This window comes from Idiotropiscis lumnitzeri, chromosome 12 (assembly GCF_059441095.1).
Source record: "Idiotropiscis lumnitzeri isolate Australia: NSW breed Sydney's pygmy pipehorse chromosome 12, RoL_Ilum_1.0, whole genome shotgun sequence".
NCBI classification, from domain to species: domain Eukaryota; kingdom Metazoa; phylum Chordata; class Actinopteri; order Syngnathiformes; family Syngnathidae; genus Idiotropiscis; species Idiotropiscis lumnitzeri.
In genome coordinates this window covers 19,439,252-19,461,581 of record NC_142402.1, presented here as the reverse complement: position 1 = coordinate 19,461,581, position 22,330 = coordinate 19,439,252, and the positions used below count along the sequence as shown (strand labels likewise).

The window sequence follows — 22,330 nt, the reverse complement described above, 5'->3', positions numbered from 1 at the left end:
CGAGGACCGTTTGGAAAGCATGACGGGCCACTTTCAACGACGAAAAATGAAATTCCATGGATGCAAACAATCCTCAAGGACCCATGCACCAAATTGAAAAGCAAGTCGTCCATTTGGGGCAGGAAGCCTTTCTTGGTCAAAATTCCAGAGCTCATACTTGGTCCAACTCTGACTAGGGGGAATTCAGCCAAAGACGCCCAAATTGGAAAAAGTCGTCCTTGACAAATGGACGACGCTTAAATGAGAAGCTTTTATGCTGGCGTCAAACTTTTGATGATTCATCGTGAAAAATGTGTGATCACTCATCAGCGCGTGCCGGTTCATAATCAGCGTAATTATTATGGCAGCAGAATTGTGCGGTTCCATCATCGCTCCAGTCTTCTTCTTTGTCAAAAATGTTTGTGAAGAATCCATCTTGTTCCTTGCACAAAAAGCGAGTAAACATCCACATATCGGCTCTCTCCCAATATCCTCAGTGTCTCTCCTTGTTGACAAATCTTTCGCCCCCCCCCCCCCCCCCCCAATCCCTCAAGTCCCACTTGGGCTCCTATTGGCTGTGCGAGCTGAAGTGCCGGGCGACTCCTCGCTCCTTCCCATCGAAACTTGGCAAGGGCTGCCCGTATTTGTCCACGCACCAACAGAAGCCTCGCTTTCTGCCCTTGGATGGACGGCACTGCGAGTGAAGAGGAGGGGACAAGGTGAAGCTAAATGTTTCAAAAAAAAAAAAAAAAACCCTGGTTGAATGCTCAGCATTATGGCGAACGGGCCACTTTAGTCAATGGAGGAGAACGGCAATAGTTAAGAGGCATTAATGGGCAGTTTGTGCTTGAGTGGACGCAGCCTTGGCCGCGCGGCGCGCTGTGGTATTTTCAGCAACTTTTATGGTCCACCTCCTGTTACGCACACATATAGAGGCCTTAAAGGTAAACAGAAACCTGCTCAAATATTTGCTTAGGGACCTTCGTGAACAACTGAGAACCCAGATCTATTTTCAGGAGCCGGTGGCAGCACGAATCATCTGTTGCTGATTATACCCCACAGCTCCAAATTATGGGTACTACAAATGACTTACAGAGTCGGCGTGGAGCTACCCGAGGGCTGTTATTTTATTGCCAATTTTACGAAAGGTCAAAACCCGCGCAAGTAAAACACGCAGACGTTCGTTAACGATGGCGATGGAAGTGGCGCTAAAAAGAGCAAAAGTGTCACGCGACGACGACGACGTCGCCCTGGAGACATTTATTGCGATTAAGGGACGGTTTGGCTCCGGAATATGCGCACATCCAAATTAGAGCGGACCACATGAATGGAAGCGGCCGAGTCCTGTGCGCGCTCAGCGCACGGCGCCGCATCCACTCGCCATAAACAAAGACAATGAGCCCGGCTGCTTGTGTGACGATTGCAGGTCAAAGGAGAGCGCCAGCATTAAGCAGGAGGTCGCGCTGTGCACGAAGAAAAGCGACGCAGTGGCGCCCTAAGTGGCTCCATATGAACGCGTCAGAACCGCTCATTTATTACAACCCCGTTGTGGGCTGAGCCGCTGTGCGAAGGATGCGGGAGGGGGAGGGGGGAGGGGGGGAGGAGGGGTCACTGCCGCCACTCTATTTCTGGGACCGCTTCTCAAAAGTCCGGCAATTATGGGGCGAGGACGTCGGGTGCCGGCGGCCACCTTGACGTCTGTCTCGCTGGGAAGGTTCCCGAGCGGCGTCCCAGGCCAGGCTGCGCCACTGGGGTTTGGGCCGTGCGGTCGCAGACTCCAGTGCCAGTGGCTCGGGGTCTACCTCACTGGTGTGGCGGTGCAGTGATGAGGCTCTAATAACTACCGATGAATACAGGAGGACAGATTCACGTCTATAATTGGGCTGCAGGAGGCCCGCAGTTTGAGTCACTGCATTTGGCTTTTGAATCTCTATTAATGCAGCCTGCAAAAAGTAAGACATTCGGGCTTGCGCTTTAGCAATAATAAAGCTCTTAGCGGCAGTTTCGGTTTTGAATGGAACTATTTTGGAAGCTAATAACAGTCTTACGGTGTTGTTGCCACATCGAGTCACTGTTTCGTTTGGCATCGTTTTTATGTCGGATGCTTTTTCCTGACGCAACTAAGCCCCTTTTTTGATCCGGGCTTTTGGATATTGGGTCACTGGCCGGGAATTGAACCTGCAGCATCTGCATGAAAGGGAGTTGAATGTACCGCTGCCAGTGTATCAGGTCTTATAATGTCTGTATGGTTCGGGCCCGGCATGTGGAATGGCTGGTGAAAATAAAACTGTGCGCGTGGAGCATTGCCAGTGTAAATTTCAATTCTTTAATTGAAACATGGCGAGAAAAGTTAGAGTCAGGTGTTGCAGTTTTACACCGCTATCCCAGCATTCCCTTACATCAGTGGCGGGCGGTCAAGGCCTTCAAGGCCTTCTACGCTGGCCTAACATAATCAAGAAATCATTATCATGTTCTTCACGTTGATGTCATATTATATCCTTGGGTTGAATTCTTAGGTGAGAGTTTTTATCCAATCAGAATTCAGCTAGCTCGTGTTGCCAGGCAGATTTCACAATTCTCGCTGGCCTTACCCTGAAAATGATGACCGCATCATCTGATTGGATACTCACTCGTGAAGGGGCAGCGCTATGGGTAATCAACACAACTGAAAGTCGTAACTGGCGACCATTAGAAAATCTGAAATATTTCTTTTTTCAACCAAAATGGCCGAAGGAGGGAAAAATGTGGATTTAATTGCAGATACACTTGCGCGGCCATTTTCAAGAGAAGCTAGGTTGTCCAACACTCAGGAAGTCCTTTAAAAGTTAGTGTGAAAGTTCCTTGATGACACCTAACCCCAAGCAACACTCGTTTTGCCCCCGATCGTGCTTTTGTTTCCTACCTGCTTTTTCTTATAAAAGCCCTTCTTGTCGCAGTTTGGGATGCGGAAACCTCTGGGGTTGAGAGTGTCCGAAATCTTGAGGCTGCCGAGGATGCTCTCGAGCTCTCGCCGGCAGGGACCCTGCACACAAGAGAACACAGAAGCAGTTATGACAGGTTTGGGCAAACTACGGCCCGGGGGCCACATGCGGCACGTTAAATGTTTTAATCCGGCCCGTCAAATTTGAAAAAAAATTAAATGAATAAACCTTGATAATCAAAGACATATATTTTGTTTTAATGCTTTTGATCATTTTCATTTATTTTTTTTTTCTCAGATGAGGTGAGGTGACCAAAACACTCCATCCATCTGCTCCTGGTCCGGCCCCTCTGTCAAATTTTAGAACCCATTGTGGCCCGCCAATCAAAGATTTTGCCCACCCCTGACTTACGGTATTTTTATCAAAAACTTTTGTGTGCCAATTTTTTTATGTGACCTTTAAGACACTAAATCGTCCGTAGTTGTGAATGTGAGTTTGTCGATATGTGCCAAGTCAGAACTAGGACTGTTATGTTTCCACTCTGGTCCTCTTTTCTTTGGTTTTGTTCTTTGTTGCTGCGTGACCTCTTCTTCAAGCGTTCCCTGTGCGCACACAAGGATTCGGCTGATGGCGATCAAACTTGCTCAAACAACTAGTCGAGCACCAGAGTTTGTCGTAATATCCAACTCGACGCGACAAATGTGAACAAAAAAAAAATCAATTTTCAGTCCGGCAAACTCCATAATTGAATTCCCCGTATTGTTGACTTGCGAGCAGACCAAGGTGTACCCCGCCTCTTGCCCTAAATCTGCCGGCATCGACTCCCTGACACAGCATAAGCGCGATCGGAAATTGACGAATGGATGTGGGAAGGGGGGGGGGGGCTTAAAGACAGAGCCAAAAAGGCCTGTCCTAAACTCCAAGTACTCTGGCCGCTAATTAAAGCGAGCATGCAGCCAAAGCCCAGTTCTCGTGTGCATTCACGTCTCCGGCCAAAAGAGGAGATGGAAATAGTAGCAGGGCTTCCCAACAGCCACTCAAGCCGGCCGATCCATCATCCGTTGGCTCTCGGCGCAGCCGGCACGCGGACGCCTTGTGGTCAAACAACCGCCTGACCCGGGTCAGCCGCAGGGCCACGGTCCCTGCTCGCTGCCATGCCATTCTGTCGGTCACGGCGCCTGCCAACCTTCAGCACGTTTCTCCCAAAACATTTCATCACCCGCAGGAAGAGAAAAACACCAAAACAGAGAGAGAGCGAGAGAAGAGAAAAACATTCCAACTTCAGGCTCCAGGGGAAGGAAACTATTGGTTGCGGTACTTACATACTCAGGCTCTGGTTTGATCTCCAGGGAGAAGTTCTGTTGGTCAGTCAGGAGTGGTCCGGGCACTTCCTCCATTTTGAAGCTTTTGATTCTCTTCTGCTGCTCCCGTCGGAGGATTTCAGCCTTGGCAGAGGGCAGGAAGGGGTTAAGCCGGGGTCTCACGGGTCCAGCGGGTCTGCTGTGTGCGCCGTGCGTCTTGTGGAAGACGCCCGCGGTGGAGTTGTGCTCCTCGTCCTGAGGCTCGATGGTCTCTGTCAGTGTTTTGAGAAAGCACGTGGGTGTTCGCTGTGTTGTGTTTCGGGTTGCACATCCAAGGACGCACATTGAAATCATGTTGGCGGTCATCGCTTTGTTTGGGATGCCGGCGTATCAGAAGGTGCAATCGGTCGGTGTCAGTTATTAAAAGTTCAAATATAAAGGGACACTATCGGAGCTCATTGTTGGACACCGTGCTGAGGTCGAACTATTTTTGGCAAGTTGTAAATCAATTGCGAAGGCTACGCATTAAGGGGGTCCCACCCCATCGAGAAGCCATTCTGTGATCAGCGTTTTTATCTAATCCTCAACGTACTAATTATTGTACCTCAACAGAAACAGGACAGAAAAGGTTTGGGCATTTTTCTTTAAAGGACATCCAAGTCCATTTGTAACGCCCAATTTACCAATATGGCGATGTACCCCCGTCGGCTTATCACTTAGACACCCGAATACATTACTGACCAAAGGTGGAAGCAACGCAGATTAAATTAAATTGCTAATTTTGCAATGATTATTTCATGATAAATGTTTGAAGCAGCGTACACCCTCGACTGGTCACCAGACAAGCGTAGATAATAATAAAATTTAAAAGAAGGCTCTTTATAATTACCAGTAAATGTGACAAGTCATCATTAAAATGTTATTTTTGTATCAAAGAAACCCCCTGACTAAACTTCAACATAGATCCTTGGCATCAAGATACCACAAGATAGCGCTAAAGTATTACTTTTTTCCAAATGAAGCACCTCAACTAACTTCGACAAAGTTATTTGCTACCAGGTTGCCACAAAATGGTGCCAAAGGAAGAAGAAAAAACAGCAAGTAGGTGAGTTTTCCAACAAATACCAGAGGATATATTCCCCTCAAAAATCTTATTTTCAATCTCCATCCATGTTGAGAATTGATCTTCTATGCATTCTTAGTTTTGCAGCTCACAATGAAGACCCTCTTGTCCCTCACCCCCAACGCTTAATTAGAAGCCTATAAAGGTCCAGTATGAGCCATAAAGACAACCCTGTGCTCATTTTGCGCGCCGTTCCAAACTCCTCAATGCACGCCAGTGTGCACGCATGCACGCCGTTAAAACGAGCGCGAGTAATCAAGGTGCACGCGTACCTGGCAGTTCATTGACAGGAGGCGTCGGTCTCTCCGCCAGCCGTCGAGTGCTCGTGGCGTTGGCGCAGACTCCTCGTCCCTCCAGAAGCGCCTGCAGAGGTCTGGTCTCGCCGGGCTGGTGCTGGCAGGAGAGCCCGGCGCCGCATCTGCCCGTGTACACACCGCACGGCTGGCCGAAGCTGAGCGCGCACGTCAGGCAGCAACCGCAGCCCGGCTCTCGGACCCTCTCGGCGCAGTCCTTCGGCAGAGGCTTGCAGGACAGGCGCGCGCCATCGTCGCACGGCTCGCACTTGATCACCGGGCCCAGCGCACCTGACTCGCGGCCAAAAGACGCCAGCACGAAAGTCACGCAAAGTGCACGGAAGCACGAATCCATGGTGGCGTGTGTGGCCGGTGAGGGAATAATCCTGCCGTGGTGACTCGTTCTGCGCTCTCATTCGCGTAATTCCACCGCACAAAACTTCCCAATATATAGACCCTGCAACTGTAGTCACTCCCCCCGTGCAACTCCACTGATGCATTGCCTCCACTCCATTCTGACATTTATAATCACAGTAATGTACTTGACTCTATTACTAAGACTGATATCCTCGCAAACTATTAATTTTTAAACGTCCTAACCTTTAAATCCATTACTCACTCTGCAACTAAGATTATTGCGTGCCTACGAAAGTACCTAGAATCAATCATTATGACAAAAATCGTGATTATTTCACTGAGCAAAAGAAAATGCATGCGATTATTATGCATTGCGCATAATTATTTGCCCATCAAGTGTGACTTGTGCTTTCGTCGAGAGTTTATACACAAAGTGACCCATAGAGGGCGCCAAATGTGAGCCTGCGAGTTTTGTGAGTGACGGGTTCAATGACCCTTTGTTGTCTGCTCGTCATGACTCCAAAAGGTTTGGCCCTTTACTGCTTTCGCATATGAGGTGTGTCAGTAAAGTACCAGCACTGGTGGCACAAACTATCTTTTTATCAAACTACAAGAAATGCCCCCTTGAGAGCCAGACATTAAATTTTCACATTTACAAAATCATCCGACATGTGTTTGCTTTGTTTAGTTCGCAAAAAGAGGTGACAGTTGTGGCAGAACAACTCATGGCTGCTTCACAAAGACAGCCCCTCTGCTCACAATAATTTGAGCATCTGACAGTTCCTGGCGGACCAGCTGCATGCAGAGGATCCTGGAAGAAAGGAATCTTGAGGCCTGAGGAAAGGTTTGAAAACTCACAGTGGAATACAAGATGAGCGGTGTTGAAAATGACATGACATGACATGACCACTTACAGTGTTAATTTATACAATAAATAGTAGTCTATATTTTATATATATATGTATATATATATATATATATGCACACTGTACTACAATTAGTCACTTAGAATAAGCGACAACAAATTATAATTTGTTTATTAAATCAGTTCGTATATATATATATATATATATATATATATATATATATATATATATATTTATTTCTATATATGTATATATATATATATGCACACTGTACTACAATTAGTCACTTAGAATAAGCGACAACAAATTATAATTTGTTTATTAAATCAATTCGTTCTGCTCCGCCTACACAGCACGCAAGTAGTTCCGCAACTGCTTCTATGAGTGGTGTAAACAATGAAATCGAGTCCGTCAGCAGTCCCTTTGGCGACTTGTAAGAGATTATAATGCGGTATCAGCTCAGCTGCATGCCAACAAACTTTTAATTGCGTTTTTTTTTTTCTCTCTCCCTGAACAAGTTATGTATTTGCCAGCTAATTGTTTAGCTAGCTAGCTAGCTAGCTGTTTGCGAATAGTCTATGTTGCCCCTCATTCATCACCAGCGGTTGTTTTTCACTTTGAGGTCGAATTAAAAACCTGCAAAATGCTGGAGATGGAGAGCAAGAAGGAACGTGAGGTCTTGTAAGTGAAATATTTTCCTCATTTTTTTTTGCTTTCTTATTGACAGCCATTCTCTCACGTTTATAAAATCATAAAGTGTAACCAACGCAGATAACCACTCATTGTTGAAAACGGTCAGTTTGCAACATCTGTGAGGTGACGTGATTTGTGAAGTTTGGATAATAACGTCAGCATCTTGAAAGAATGTATATGATGACAAAAATTCTTTCTTTTCTTTTCTTTTTTTGCCTTAATCATCCCCTCAAGATGCTAGCCACCAATCGGCTTCATTCTATGATCCATAAACATAATCTAATCAGATTTTGGTTCAGTTTTTCGTGAAAATAAAAAGACGTAGACTATTGTTTTATGAGGGTGATGTTAAGCAACACTGTTCAACACATTTTTTGTAATATTTTTAACAAACGCAGCAAGTAAATTTTCCAGAAGATTTTTTTCCCCTGATTCTGAATATTTCCCCCTTTTTTCCCCAGCACATCAGGTTTTCATTAAAATAAATAAATACAATAAATAACCAAACACAATATGAAATCTAATAATATATTGTCGCTTTGAAAAACACTTGTCCATTTTTTTTTCAATGTTTTTATTATTATTACAAAGTAAGACAGGTCTTTCTCATAGGACAGCGACGATAAGAAGTAATATTTATGGGTTGGATTCATTAGTAGGTGGATTTATGGAAACTCATACCTATAATTTACATGGTAAAAGCCATAGTGTGCTAAACTTTTATAAATCACATCAAACTTAAAATAGAAAATTTAAATAGCTCTAACACCTGTTGTGCTTGGAAATAAATAAAGTAAAGACTAAATTTCAAAGTAAAGAATTTTTTTTAAATCAGCAGAAAAAATACGTTAAGGGACACATACAACTATTTCTGATTAAAATTTGATGTTGTCAGTTTAATAATATTTTTTTTCATAAATTTATTATGGCCCTCGGACTACCTGAAAAGAGAGAGTCCCCACCTCTGCCCAAAAAGTGAGACATTCCAACTTAATTATCTGTCATCCTCCCGTCTTCTTATGCCAAACCAGGCTTGGCACTCTTCCCGCCGTCCCTAACTCTTAACTGGGTAGCTCTACAGCAGCGAGTCCTTCTCCCTGGAATGCTAAACATTTGTTTCATATTCAGTGAGAGAGCGGAGGGGAGTTGAGAGTGGGGTGGGGCTGAAGAAGGTTTTTTTTTTTGAGCCACCTGCACATTTTCCGCATAGTAGCAGCCAACGTCGGCCGCTGCAGGAATGTCATCCCGCCGAGCAGCCACTCAATAAAGAGGGCGTGTAAAGAATGTTGCCAGGGCGCGCACACACGCACACACGCAGGATATTACCGTACTGTACATGTGTTCAACATGGGCTGCCGAGTTGACACTTTCTAATCTGGTGCGATTTGAAAAGTGGTTTTGGATCAGTTGGGCGGCACAAGCCAGTCAGGTGTAGCTAAAAATAAACCTTGCCGCAGGGTGTGCGCCAGTCTTAATAAAGCACATATGTCGATGCCCCGTATATTACTCTCAACTCAATAACGCCTTTTTGTGGAATTCTTTTTCCACTATGCATTAAAGCCAAGTTCAGCCCAATTACACGCTAATGATGCACCCAGAAAGAGTCTTGTAGCCAAGTTCAAATATGGCCTGCCATGGAGCCGCCGCACCAATCAGTAACTGTAAGCGCTAAGCGGTTTATCGGAAACCAGGGCCAATTTCAAGATGACACTGAAGGCCTTTTTTTTTTTTTTTTTGGACTAAATTATTTCCATCTAACCATTTTTGTGCTGCTGATCCCGATTAGGGCTGGATCTTCTCCCAGCTTGCTTTGGGCAACAGGCGAAGTACACCCTGGACTGGTTGCCATGCAGCCAATCATGGAGAAATACACTTGTCTTGTGAAATTATACTGCAGTAATATTTTGCCAACGATTTGATATCAGTTTAAGATCAGCGGCTCATTTATTGCTGTTTTAAATTGTTCATACGACAACACATCGATTGGGTTGGATTTGAAGTGCAGAAATGAATCCACAGGAGGGTGCCACTCTCAATTTGAATTAGAAACGGCTTTTTGTGCCTAAATGTATTTTTGACGCTGGTTTAAAACATGTCTTTAATTTTTTTCTAGCACATATTTTTGGGAGATATTTAAATGTCGGCGATTGGCTGGCAACCGGTCTAAATTTTCAGGGCAGAATGAGTAGGAAAATGATTCCGCAAGATAATCACTCGGGATAACAATCAGGCCTTTTGTGGTCTCTATTGGAAAGTGGTGACAATTTGAATCGGCTATGAGCCTTTCCCACAACTGCACAACCCACCCTCTCTCTGATTTGATCAAATTTGGGAGTTACTTACATTTAAAATGAATATTCGAAAGCGAGCGAAATGCACAAATGCACATGGTCGACTATTCTGATGATTTTTATTTTTTGGGGGTGATTCAGAGAATACCGACCCTTTTCCAAACCGTTCATCTCATGATGAAGTGCGTTTTAAGCCTCATCATCCATTTGTCACGCCTTGAAACCAGTCCACAGGCCTAACTGTACAAGTTGTTATTTTCGGATAATGACCTCAATTTGAACCCCATTCCCTTAACCGATGTTTATGTCTATCAACACATACATACTGTATATACTCTGTAGGTGTGTTTGGGCGAGACAGGAACGGGTGGAGCTGTTGAGGAATGAGCCTGTCGTACATATCACATGACTAGTCGGCTGAAATGTTTTTCTTTTTCATTCTTTCCCCCGACTGATCTTATCACGGATGGACTGCATGCTAACGACCGCATCACCGCCACTAATGTGCTCGTCCTACACGTATAAACGAGCTCTGATTGGCCCTAATGCAAAGCATTATCTTCTGGTTATCTTCAAATTTGAATTTTCTCAGACAGTCCCTTTGAGATTTTTCCCATGGTTTGGTGCCGACATTCGTAATTGTTTCAAGAACATCTAAATAATCTGCCGCATTGTAATGTATATAAAGTGTCCAGTCACTTTATTGAGTTGCCAACAATTTTTCTCTGAAAAGTAAACTCCATCACCCAAGTGTTACACAGATAAGAATGATGGGCCAACTATTTCACTTTTGTCACCGTGCCACACAAGCATGACTTTTGGTGTTAAATATACGCACGCCGTATTGAACTTTTGTCAGGTTTGCATTCAGCACCACTTCTTCATCGTTTCCCGTCATCCTTTTGCGAGAACGATAAAAGTCATAAATTTGGCTTATTTGCCGGCACGGCGGCCATGATTACTGTCTTTGGAATGACTCCGTGACACGTTTCGGCGCATTTGCGGCGTATGTAGCACAGAGCTCCCCTCGATCTCTGACATCCCGCGATTGATGACGTGAGCCTGGTGAAGCTTTTTGGGACCGTCTTGACGGTTCTTCTTCTTCTGCTTTCTTTCAGTTTAGCTATTCAATGCATTTTGATATGCCGCAAAATGTCAAATCGCCGCGCAAACTGCGATATTGCAAAACCGCTTATTTCGAGCCTTGTAAAAGTTTTGCCTTTACGTGCAGACATGTCACTCTAATCTGCCAAGTCTGAAATCTGATTGGAGAGATTTCTTGTCCCCATATCCCCCTCCAGGTGCTTTGAGGCTGTAATCAACGAGGTAGAGGACGTCGGGAGACGAGCTCGCGACGTAGGCCGTGACAATTTGCAGTGTGGTTGCTTTGAAATCCTCCACAGTTGCCCCCCCCCCACCCAGACAATATGGCTTCCAATGTCTGCACTAGCCTGTCTGCTCCAGACCTTTTAACATGTTTTCACACATGCGTGTACATTTCCTCACATGTGTGAAAGGAGGTCTGACCGCTCTGTCAGTCGCGCACGTGTTGACGACACAGAAACACACAAAGTGCCTTTTCATTCACGCTTCATTTATATTAGTCTGTTCACACTTCACAGCAATGAGCCTGGCTTTAAATATACAGCGAGTGAAAAAGCACCCGAACCTCGGGGGTCCCGGCCATGTACTGTATCATTACAGACACGCCATTAGTCATTGTAAACAAAGACTCAATTAGGGTGGCGATATCCCTTACAGAGACTATTTATAAATGCTGTATTTGTTTCTGCAAGCGCCGGTGGTCTGTGGTTATATTATGTAGTTCGATGTGAATATTGTCAAGAGCAAGTTGTCACTGTTGAATGTCAATAGTCGTCTTTGGAAAAAAAAAAAAAATGGTTGAAAGCAGCAGTGGGCAGCCTGTGGCTTGTGAGCCAATATGTGACCCTGGAGAGCATTTGATGCAGCCCACCATGCAATTGTAAAACGAAAATATAAAATCTCTCACAAAAAAAAAAAAATATATATATATATAGTTGTAATGCTTTTGTTCACTTCCATTTCAAATTAAATGTATTTTTTTCTCTATCCATCTGCTCCTGGTCCGGCCCCTCTGTCCAATTTTAGAACCCATTATGGTCCGCCAATCAAAAATTTTGCCCACCCCGGATTTAGCCTCTAGTCATCTGAAAGCGATGCATTTTCTCTGCACTTAACTTAAAAATAACAAAGATTCAGTTTGCCAACTTCAATGCTCAGCCGATCTATTTATCTCGCGAAAAACAAAAACGGAGGCCACAAGTCTTTTAGCCATCCCAGAATGTATTTTTCCATCACCCTCCCTCCTTGACTTTACTCCAACATTTGTTCCCCTTAGAGGAAATAGATGCCCCACTAATTAAAAGGATGTAAAGGGGTCTGCATGGAAACTTGGACTCTCATATTATCTCTGAAGAATCTGGCATGCTGCTGTTTATTGCCACAGGCCTCCTTTACCATACCGGGTAGATGTAATGCTTTTTAACGACAATCTGGTCTGCTCTCTTGTGTATTTTTCCTGCAATTACCTCTTTCTGTGTCATTAATCTGCTGCTAAATTCATAAATCACAGTAAATTGCTGCATAGGCCCACATGAGTTATACAAACCCGCGTTTAACAATGTTGCTTTTTTTTTTTTTTTTTTTTTGGACTTTTCCTGCAGCTTCTTGTATTTCAAATAACAGTGCAAGATGAGCTTTTGGTTCCGCTGCAGTCGCCACACCTGCAGGCCTGCACTTCCTTCCTGCCCACCCCGGGAATTCTTAACTTTCACCACCTGCAGATGGACAGCAAGGAAGAGGTGGAGGAGGATGAAGACACTTTCCCTCCCTCTTATATTTTCCCCCAGCGCCATCAAGACAACCTGCCCAGGCTTGTGTTGCTGGTAAAAGTCTGCCGCGTTTGGTTGACTACACTGAAAAAGAATAATGTGTTGAATTTACTCAATTTTATTTCATCAGGTGGATGCCCCAAAAATAATCTGGATACATTTTTTTTTTTTTATTTCTGAAGTATGTTCGCCTTTTTTTTTTCAAGCTGTATGAGGATGAGAGCGCTGCAGAAAATTCATAATCAATATATGGATAATGACAGCCTGAATTTAATGAAAGGAGTTTGTTGTAAACTTAAAAATAATGCACAATATTTGATACAAGTGTTTCCATGTGTTTATTTACAGAGCACATCAAAAACAATCTCATTTGCATATACAAATAAACTGATGCACAGAGGTCCGGTATACATGAGGTACACATACATGAGGCCATTTTTACCATTGTGTGAAAGACGAAGCCACACTGGGGTGAGATAGGCGGGAATAAAATGAAAATACAAGCACGTTATTTCTTCAACAGCAACCATACAGAGGAGACGATACAGCTCCTAGAGCATGTTGTACGAAAAATTATAGCTTCTTTTTTTTTTTTTGTAATTCCAACACTTTTCAGACACCCATACATGAAATATAGTTAAATATCCTCCAGCGTGTAGATCTGAGAACAGTAGTTTTCAAAATTTGTGGGAACATCTCCCCCTAGGGGTCACCAGAAGACTTGAGGGGAGGAAAAAAATGGTGGCAAATTTGATTTATTCATTTTTTTTTTTTTAAGGTTAAAAAAACATGTTTGAAGAGTAAATTTACGATTACTGTTCAAGAATCAACTTAGGGGTGGATTTGTTCAAAATTCAGGCCAATCGTAAAGTCATGTCTACAGAAATATGCGTCATCAAAAGGTGAAGACCCTCAGTAACTATTTGTTACTGAGGGCCACCGCTAGAGGGCACCAGAGGACTTCTCGGGCGAGTCACTGAAGCTTGAGAAAAAGAAATAATTTAAAATAACATCAAAACTGTTCAGAACAAAATAGATTTTTGTTTGTGGGTCTGGGGGCTTGAGAAAAATAAATATTGTTTATTCTTCACAGACTTACTAAGAACTTCAGTTATGGAGAAAAAAAAACATTCACCAAGGGATGATCGTAGTAATGTTACTATCCTCACTCAGTGTTTTAAATGAACAGCAGTTTGAGAACAATAAGGAACAAAGAATAAGGTAACTTCAGTTGGCAATATGGAGAGTTAACGAGTGTAGCTGTACCTCTTTTTAGTTCTTTTCAAAGTAGGGGTCAGCTTGAAAAAGCCTTTTTTTAGACTTCAATGGGTTTAAAATAATATAATTCCATAGAGTTGTTTTACTTAAACGTTGAATTGGATCAGTGTCCTACAAAACCACAAAAGGGGATGCCCCATCAAAAAAAATAAAATAAAACCAATTTCAATTTGACATAATTGGACACTGCAACCATCTTTTTCCAAGGGGTGGAGGAATACATAATATATATTAGAGTTTACATAAAATAATTTTCATCTCAAACGCTCACTCTTTTTCACTTAAATGTCGACAGCTGTCATACACACAGTATAGAGGAAGACTTAAAACGCTTAACATGTTTAAGTATAGTTTAAAAAAATAAAACTTTGTTGCATAGATCATATATGCACGCCATTCATCCCATGAAACCAATTTATATACACGCGTGCCACACACGTTTCGCATGATTTCATAAGAGAAATGCATTCATCTAATCAACAATGTTAATGCCCTTACTGTTTGATAGAAAATAAAAAAATCACGTCAATGGGTATGATAATCAAGTCATGAAAGTCCACGTTCCGCTGAATTCCCTGCTCATAATCGTGTCCCTTTTACAGTTCCTCGTTTCTCCAGGATGCCGTCCTCCTACTTACTCTTCAGCGAGCCGATCATCACCTTGGACACAAAGTTGACGATGGCGCTGGCCGGCTGCTCGGGGTCGTGCTCAGCAAACAGGTGGCACACGTTGTCCATGGAGGTGCCACTTTTTCTCGCCACGAAGCCAAAGATCCTGCGCAGAAGCGGAGCAACGTGTAAGACACCGATTGTTTGAAAAGACGCATAATGTACTTACTTTGCTGATGTGCAGCCATCCCTTTTCCACCTGTTATAAAAAAAATAAAAAAAAATTACACTCACGTGCCACAACATGAGGTTTAACCGCAAACACTGAATGCAATATGACAGCCCCAAAAGTGGAACGGTTTGGAGTTTGACCAACATATTCGGGAAAAACATGCCTTAAAAAAAAAGAAAAAAAAAAAAGCTTTTTCATTGGCTTGTAACTGCTGGATTTTTTTTTCACAAAGACCAGATTGTACTGATCCACCATGTCGCCTTTTCATGTTCCATTTCTGTTTGTGGTTGGTATCCCTTTTCTTTTTTATGTTTGTGACTCTGCAGTGCTGTCACACACACCAAAAAATTAAAAGCCAAAGAAGAAGAAAAACACCTTCAGATTCCTCCTGATCTAAAACCTCAGAGATTTGCAGACATCTCGCGATTCGACGTTTTTGTCTTCTTTCCCCAAACTGTTCCACTTTTTGGACTATTTGACGTTGTTGCTTTTGATGCCACGGACATTCTCTCCCCAGTCATCTCACTCACTTTCTATCTTGAGGGTCCAAAGCACAGAATATGACCGTGTTGACATTGTAGTGCCTCCTGAAGAAAAGCCTACAAAGAATTTTCACGGTATTAGCGCACGTGACGACTTTTACCTTGTGTGTGTTGTGTGCGTGTTGCACTCACTTCCTCTGGTTGTCAGTGAGGGTGATTCCCTGCGAGGACACCTTGAAGTGGACCACTGTGGAAGTTGGAGGGGGGTTGGAGCTCAAAGTCATACCGGTGGCTTTCTGCACCGCCTGCACCCCCGTCAGGGACTCCATGTCGACCGAGCCCAGGTACCACACATTGCAGGCTACATACAAAAACACAACAGAGATTTACATTTATTCTATCGCGACTTGACTGTCTGGAAAGTTTTGGCGCTGTGTATCTTTTCAAGTGACACATATAACCGGTGTGGTTGTAGTTAGTCAGTTACCCGCTCCCTGTTTGAGCAGTTCTGCAGCAGAGTTAGTGACTGACTGTGACGTGTTCTCCACCACATCTTCTAGAGGGTCTAAAAAAAAAAAAAGTGAAGAGGTAAAAATGAGCAGTCTTACCGAAACGAATCAAGTTTGAGAAAGAGATTGTGTGTGTTCACCTCTGTCTGGTATGATGAGTTTACAGGGCAGGGCCAAGGGAGTTATTGAATGTTGGCAAACCAGTGCAGTTAAACTTCCTGTTAAAAAAAACCCAAAACAAAACAGTGTTTTGTTAAAAAATATGTTTTTATTTGAACTCTGGTTCACTTTAGTCCTATAATTTTGTACAGTTTATTATTTATTATGATTTGCTTTATAAAAAAGAAGTCCTTTAATTGACTGGACCTCTGTCCTCAATATAACCATATATTGGCCAGCAGTACTGAGAGAAAAGCACAAAAAAAAAAGAATAAAAATAATTATGCTTTTTGCTCTCAATTTATTAATATGATTTATTGTAATGATGACAATTTAAATATTTTTGTGCTATAAAAAGTAAGCCTATCAATACTTGTTTTATTGAAAGTAACCAAAATTGTAAAAGCAATTTTCTTTCAAATGACTCTAATTAATAATACAATATTGTACAATATTTTGAACGTTACTTTCCAAACACTGTCTGCTTATATTATTAATTTTTTTTTTAAGGCATTTTTTTTAATCATCTGGCAACATGTGTGAATTCTTCCCCACAAAAGTTTTTCATAGTGGTAATAATAGTAAAATTTGGTTGTAAAAAGCTATTTTATTAATTGTCAATCAGCCACCCAAAAAAGTTCCTTTCATCCATGTTTGTCACGTATTTTGCCAACCTGAATAAGGTTTGGTAAATCCCGGATTGTAAAATGCAGCGTTGAACAACAGAGGGCAGCAGAGAGACTCGTGCGACGGATTGGCGTCGACTTGACAAACAGCCAAATGATGTCACCGTTCTAATCACTCACCAAAATAGGGCTCATTGGGGCAACCCTTCAAGCGAACACCTTTCTGTGTGCACTCAATCAGGAAGTGGCGCACTAATTCATTGGCAAGATCTCCGCCTGCCAAACACAAACACACAAAACAAGCTCATTAATTGTCTGGGGCCTGTTTTAGCAATATTCACCCGGCTCATTGGGAGCAAAAACAACAGTTCCCTCCAAGCAGGCTGGGTAATTCCCCCAAACACATGAAGTTGACATGAATGGGATTATGATTCCACCGAAGCGCCTTGGAGGGGGGGGCTGGAGGAGCTGAGGAATGTCTCGACACAAAGGCTCGGAGAAAGACCCGCTCCTTGAGATGGGTTGGGTTTCACACTAATAAGAAACCACAATGGGCTAAGCTGAGAGTGCGGCGGGGGGAACCGTGTCATGATGTCACCACAGGTGCCTTTGGACTGCGTTGGGTATGATGGCGAACAAAAGGGACAGGTGTGTCTAAGCAGTGCCCAGAAAGGTATGTGCGTACATTTTGTCCTGTTCGGAATGAATTTAAGGATAGAAAAAAAAAAAGGGGCAGCATGTATTTAGATGCTGACTGTTTTATTGTCCCGCAGAGGTACGATGATATGCTGTGTTCCTTTGTGTCATGCTGGAACATGTCCAGAGAATGTTTGGTTTCCCGCAGACGAGGGGTTTTCGTTCCAGAAATAACTTCTCGCGACTTCTCAGGAGCAGACCTCTGGATGGAGCACATCTTTTTGTGAAGGGCTGAAACATTAGCTGTTCATCTGAGCCGAATCTGTTTTGCTTCATCGCAATGACACCCAAGAGGAGCCGTACAGTGGGACGAAGGGGAGACTCTCGGGTTCCAGTTTGCGGGCGGGTACAGTGGATGGTAACATGAGATGACTTTGGGAGTGATTCCCAGGATCTCCCTGCAACTCAGAGACAAATTTACGCTGACATTCACGTGTGGAGTAGTTCAAGAAAACGTTTGTTTCTGGGAGGGGGATTATTAGAATTTTTGAAAGGCACAGTGTCAAGTATGGATGAGGATCTTCACCCAGTTTGTAGTCAACAGAACCTTTTTGGAATTTTCCAGAATTCTCAATTATTCTGGTGATTTTTGGTCAGGCTATTCTCTCACATTCACTAAATCTTTTAGAACATTAACAATCTACACGCGTGTAAGAGAAGCAAGCCAAAGCCTCGCATATACTGGACGTTCCGAAATTAAGTTAAGGCAACAAGTGAACAATTCAGATTCTCTGATGTGTTTTGTACCTTTTTTGCTCTGCTGGAGAACTGAAGCCGGGGGTGTGGCCACCTTCATTGCGAGGCCGTAGGCGCCTCTGAAGGAATGGCTGTCACGCACAATGAAGCATCCTGGCTCCTTGTCCTTCAAGACTGAAATGGCTGCGTGACAGAAACAAGATGATCGGGAGTTTGCTTGAAACTAAATTGAAAGAAGAATTAAACCCGCACACAGTGATGAGTATGAAGCGAAATTGGAACGTGAGGGGCAGAGGAATTGCATTGACATATTTCTGCCAGCAGTGGCCGCCTCTTTTGAGCGCAAGAGACCTGGTCCTGCTTGACCTTGTGGAGTTATTAATTGGCAATTTAATTGGCACCCAGTTCAGGGTGTACCCCGCTTACTGCCCGTACACAACTGGGATAGGTTCCAGCATGGCTCTCGTGAGGAGAAGCGGCTCCGATTATTAATGGATGGATGAAAAGGTCCTACTTTATAAACCTACCTTGGTCTCTTGAGATGTCAGGCTTGTACCAGAATTTGGATGTATCTTGTACAAATTTGACATTTACCTGCTTGCCCGCAAGCACATCTGCAAAATAAACAACAGCAGAATGAATTTTAAATGCTCATCAAGTGCCATTACGGCCACGAGATGCTTTATGATCTCCTGGCTCACCTGGCAGAGGCGAGCCCGTTCTCTGCATCTGAGCCGACAAGTCAGGCAAGACGTTCGGGAAGGGGATGCTCAGCGAACTCCCGCTGTGTGGACTTGAGAATCCACTCAGGGCCGGGGAGGCTGTTCCCCCATGTTCTCCTTCCGATCCCCTCTTCTTCTCAGGCAGATGTGGGGGTTGCATCAGCTGGGCCTGTGACGGATTGTCATCCAAGGAGGTCAGGATATCCCTTTCTATATTTCCGTTTCTGAGGACCAAGGCGGGGGTCGGACAGTGCGAACCGTATCCGAGACCCAAGTCATCCTGCTCGTCAAAGCTTTGAGCCGGACTGTGGCTGAGGGCGTAGCGAGCCATGCGGCTTCGCTGGCTGCTTCGAGGCGAGCTGTGGGCGTTAGGTGCCGGGTGGACGTGTTGGTGCGCGTAGTCCAGTGACGTGGAGTGATGGGGGGCTTGCCTGTTGGAGGGGAAGCTGTTCAAAGAGGCTTGACGGCTCAGGACGGGATGCTCAGGCCAGGACTGGTTCACTGATGGACTTGAGTTGTAAAAAGGACAAAAGATGATCAACGATGATCACGCTTAGGATGTTTATAAGCAAAACCTGACGGAAATCTACCTGTCTGCCCGCTGATGGGACCCAACAATGGTGGCAGAATGTGTCGGATTTTGTATCCTGTGGCAGTTGATGGTGGAATCTGACACAATGTCAACTCCAGCATGATTGATCAGCTCTGGATATCCTCGCGATTCTGTGTGAGAGTCAAGAATATTATAGAACTGTTCTGTTTTATATAGCAAAGTTGTAGTCGTGTTAAAAGGCACTGTTTTAACAATCTGTACCTTTATATAGACAACACATTTTTCTCAACATAGAAAACTACAGCTTATAGCCTGGTGTGGCTTGTATATATTTTTTTTCTTTCTTCCCAAAAAAGAGTTGCTGTCGCCTTTTAGTCCAGAAAACACGGTAGGTAAAAGCTGAATGTTGTTAAGCTTTAGGGGGTTTCTTTTTTAATCAGATGTAGAGACGTTGGTTTCCCTGTTTGTATTTCCCACTGTGTACACAGAGACACTTTCAAAAGGGGAAGAAAAGTTTGTCTTTGTGTCATGCTTCCTGGCCCACAGTTCCCATGGTAATGAGACAGAACTGAATGTTGCCAGGATTCGGGCCCGGTGGCTCTGGTTTTAAGAGGCACAGCGGGGGTAGCGTTTCGTTCCCAAGCGAAAGACGCAGGCTGTCATGAGTTAACGATACAGGGAAGTTGAGTCAAAAGTGAAATACAAGACAGCAATTCCATCTGTCTGTTTGTGGGCACGTGCCGATTTACAATGTTGTTGTGACGTTGCGCACGATGAGAAAGGCTCCAAACCAGCTTGATGAAAGGATGAAGTCAATTTCATTGAAGTCTTTCCTCCCATGATGGTACGACTTCCTATCGCTGACAGACTGTCTTTGCACCACAGATGAACCCCACAAAACCAAAAGGGCGTATTTAAGTAATCCGACTTGAATCAAATAGAGAAACCGCAGATCATTCAAGAAATCTCCCCGGGTTTGAATTTTCGTTTAATTTTTGGTTTCTCCCTCAAAAACAGAATTGTAAAGAAAAAAAATAAGCAATGAACTGAGGATGTCGAAATTGACTCACCGTGGTCTGTCCTGAAGCCTCCGTAGGAATGAACGCTGGGTGGTGGTGTTTGCCGGAACGATTGAGAAAACTCTGACACATTTTTCACTGAAAAGACAAAAAACACGATTTTATATTTATGGTACTTATTACTGTATACTCTTTACAATACCGTAAGGACACCGCAACATCAGCTAGTAAGCAGACTAAGCAATTGAACCTCCAGCTCCAAAAGACCCAAGTCCTAACAGATGAACTACCTCTGCCTGATTAGAAGTTTGACTAATTAACCGAACCATTATTTAGATTTATTTAATTTCTGGTAAGACGTTTTGGGTGTGGGCAGCACGGTGGACGACTGGTTAGCACGGTGGCCTCACGGTGCAGCGGTCGTGGGTTCGATTCCGGCTCCGGCCTTCTTGTGTAGCTTTTCTCCGGGTACTCCGGTTTCCTCCCACATTCTAAAACCATGCATGGCAGGTTGATTTGACACTCTAAATTGCCCTGAGGTAAGAGTGTGAGCGCGGATGGGTGTTCGTCTATGTGTGCCCTGCAATTGGCTGGCAACCAGTTCAGGGTGTACCTGAAACTATGTGGATCCCTTCTCTGGCTCTTAACACCTTTGATCACCACTAATCATTTTCTGAACAAGCAACCAGAGACGCATACTCACATGATATCATTGTGAAGCGTTCTAGCGAGAGTATTCTCTTGTTCAGTAGGAACGCGACAAAAGTCCGTCGATCACTCGACTCACCGTAGGGTGTGGGTGGCGATATTGGGAATGCCGGCGTGGGTGGTGCCATGTCACACCCAGCTTCAACCCCGCTGTCCGTGTCTGGACCTTGTACCCTGTAGTCAGCACTGTCGCTCCTGCACAACACGGTATGCTAGAGACAAACGATATGAATTGTTCAAAATCGCATTGAATAGATTAAGACTTGTTCGTACCTGTGTCTGTGGTAAACAGGGTGAGTATGTCCTCTGGCTTCTGTACTCCTCCGGTCCCGTCCACCCTGAGCTGCAGAACCTCGGACGATCAGTGACGTCACTCCCTTGACGACTTAGACTCCGTGCGACATCCCCTTCGCTGGTCTGGACAGCTGCGGTCACAGACATTAAATGTCAAATAAATCCTTTGCATTCCTCTCAATGTGATTGGGCTTGCTGTTAGCACATCTGCGTCAAAGTTGTGAGAGTTCGGCTTTTCAAATGTCTGCTATGGCATTCCTGTGTGGAGTTTGCGTGTTTACTGCATGCTTGTGTGGGTTTTTCTTCCGTCACTGCGGCTTCTTCCCTCATTCCACTGTGTCCATATGTGTGAATGCTTGTTTGTTTAATTGTGCCCTGTGATTTGCTGGTGACCGGTCCATCGCGTATTCCAACTCTTGCTTAGTCAACTGGGACCCGAAGCCCAAAGGACAATCGGTTAATAGATGGGTGTGGTTGACTTAGGGCTTTGATGACAAGTGCTGTGTGATCGGTCGAATCTGCTCCGTTGTTTTCTTTTTGGATCGATAACTTATCGACACCATTTTTTCAAATTGATATCGATCACCTAACTATCGCGATACATATTGATATCGAATTATCGGCACAGCCCTAGGTTGACTAGCATGTTGGTAAGATCGCTGGTAATGTGACAGGCTTGTGATCGCTGGTGATCCGTCAAAGTTGTAGCCCAGACCAGCTGCCAAAGACGATGAGGCCTAAGAAAATGCTCTACTAAAGGATACTATTGCAATATCCTCCATTATCTTTTCACAAATGAAAAGGGGCTGAAGACATTCCGGCGGGTTCCTCAAAGGCTAATGCCTGGAGTCATGTTTTGAGAGGACAGCTGAGGAATGCTGGTGAGCAATCTGGTCGGCCGGCGTGTGTATGCGGGGGGGATGCTCGCTGCCGTGACTACTCTGAGGAACGTCACCATTCAGCACTCGGGTGTTAATTTGAACCCTCCCAGTGAGATCGGGACTGTCAACCCTGAAGAATGCTAATGATGCCCAAGTGCTAATAAAGGGG

The 22,330-nt window shown here is 44.1% G+C and overlaps 2 protein-coding genes and 1 long non-coding RNA gene across 5 annotated transcripts in view; 1 reads left to right on the top strand and 2 right to left on the bottom strand.

Moving 5' to 3' along the window:
- Nucleotides 1-538: 538 nt before the first annotated feature.
- LOC148326392 (insulin-like growth factor-binding protein 3) lies at nt 539-6,023 on the bottom strand. Its single transcript, XM_088311012.1, has 4 exons — nt 5,597-6,023; nt 4,223-4,473; nt 2,882-3,001; nt 539-673 (listed from the first exon to the last, which is right to left on the bottom strand). The coding sequence occupies exons 1-4, from the start codon at nt 5,970-5,972 to the stop codon at nt 548-550; spliced, it is 873 nt and encodes a 290-aa protein (XP_088167138.1). The 5' UTR covers nt 5,973-6,023; the 3' UTR covers nt 539-547.
- A 1,190-nt stretch (nt 6,024-7,213) lies between these two features.
- Nucleotides 7,214-14,868, top strand: LOC148326391 (uncharacterized). Its single transcript, XR_015846122.1, has 3 exons — nt 7,214-7,521; nt 12,530-12,751; nt 14,578-14,868. It is a non-coding gene; the product is annotated as an uncharacterized LOC148326391 (long non-coding RNA).
- Nucleotides 13,012-22,330, bottom strand: part of LOC148326390 (tensin-3) — a 30,950-nt gene continuing 21,631 nt past the window's right edge. For all 3 annotated transcript variants that reach the window (XM_088310856.1, XM_088310857.1, XM_088310859.1), the window contains 14 exons: nt 21,260-21,411; nt 21,066-21,198; nt 20,330-20,416; nt 19,297-19,429; nt 18,686-19,215; nt 18,512-18,598; nt 18,036-18,167; nt 16,773-16,868; nt 15,948-16,025; nt 15,786-15,863; nt 15,491-15,659; nt 15,347-15,415; nt 14,814-14,843; nt 13,012-14,750 (listed from right to left, as the gene is read on the bottom strand). In XM_088310856.1, coding sequence (XP_088166982.1) covers nt 14,606-14,750; nt 14,814-14,843; nt 15,347-15,415; nt 15,491-15,659; nt 15,786-15,863; nt 15,948-16,025; nt 16,773-16,868; nt 18,036-18,167; nt 18,512-18,598; nt 18,686-19,215; nt 19,297-19,429; nt 20,330-20,416; nt 21,066-21,198; nt 21,260-21,411 — 1,919 coding nt within the window. In that variant the 3' untranslated portion in view covers nt 13,012-14,605. The remainder of the gene's footprint in view (nt 14,751-14,813; nt 14,844-15,346; nt 15,416-15,490; nt 15,660-15,785; nt 15,864-15,947; nt 16,026-16,772; nt 16,869-18,035; nt 18,168-18,511; nt 18,599-18,685; nt 19,216-19,296; nt 19,430-20,329; nt 20,417-21,065; nt 21,199-21,259; nt 21,412-22,330) is intronic.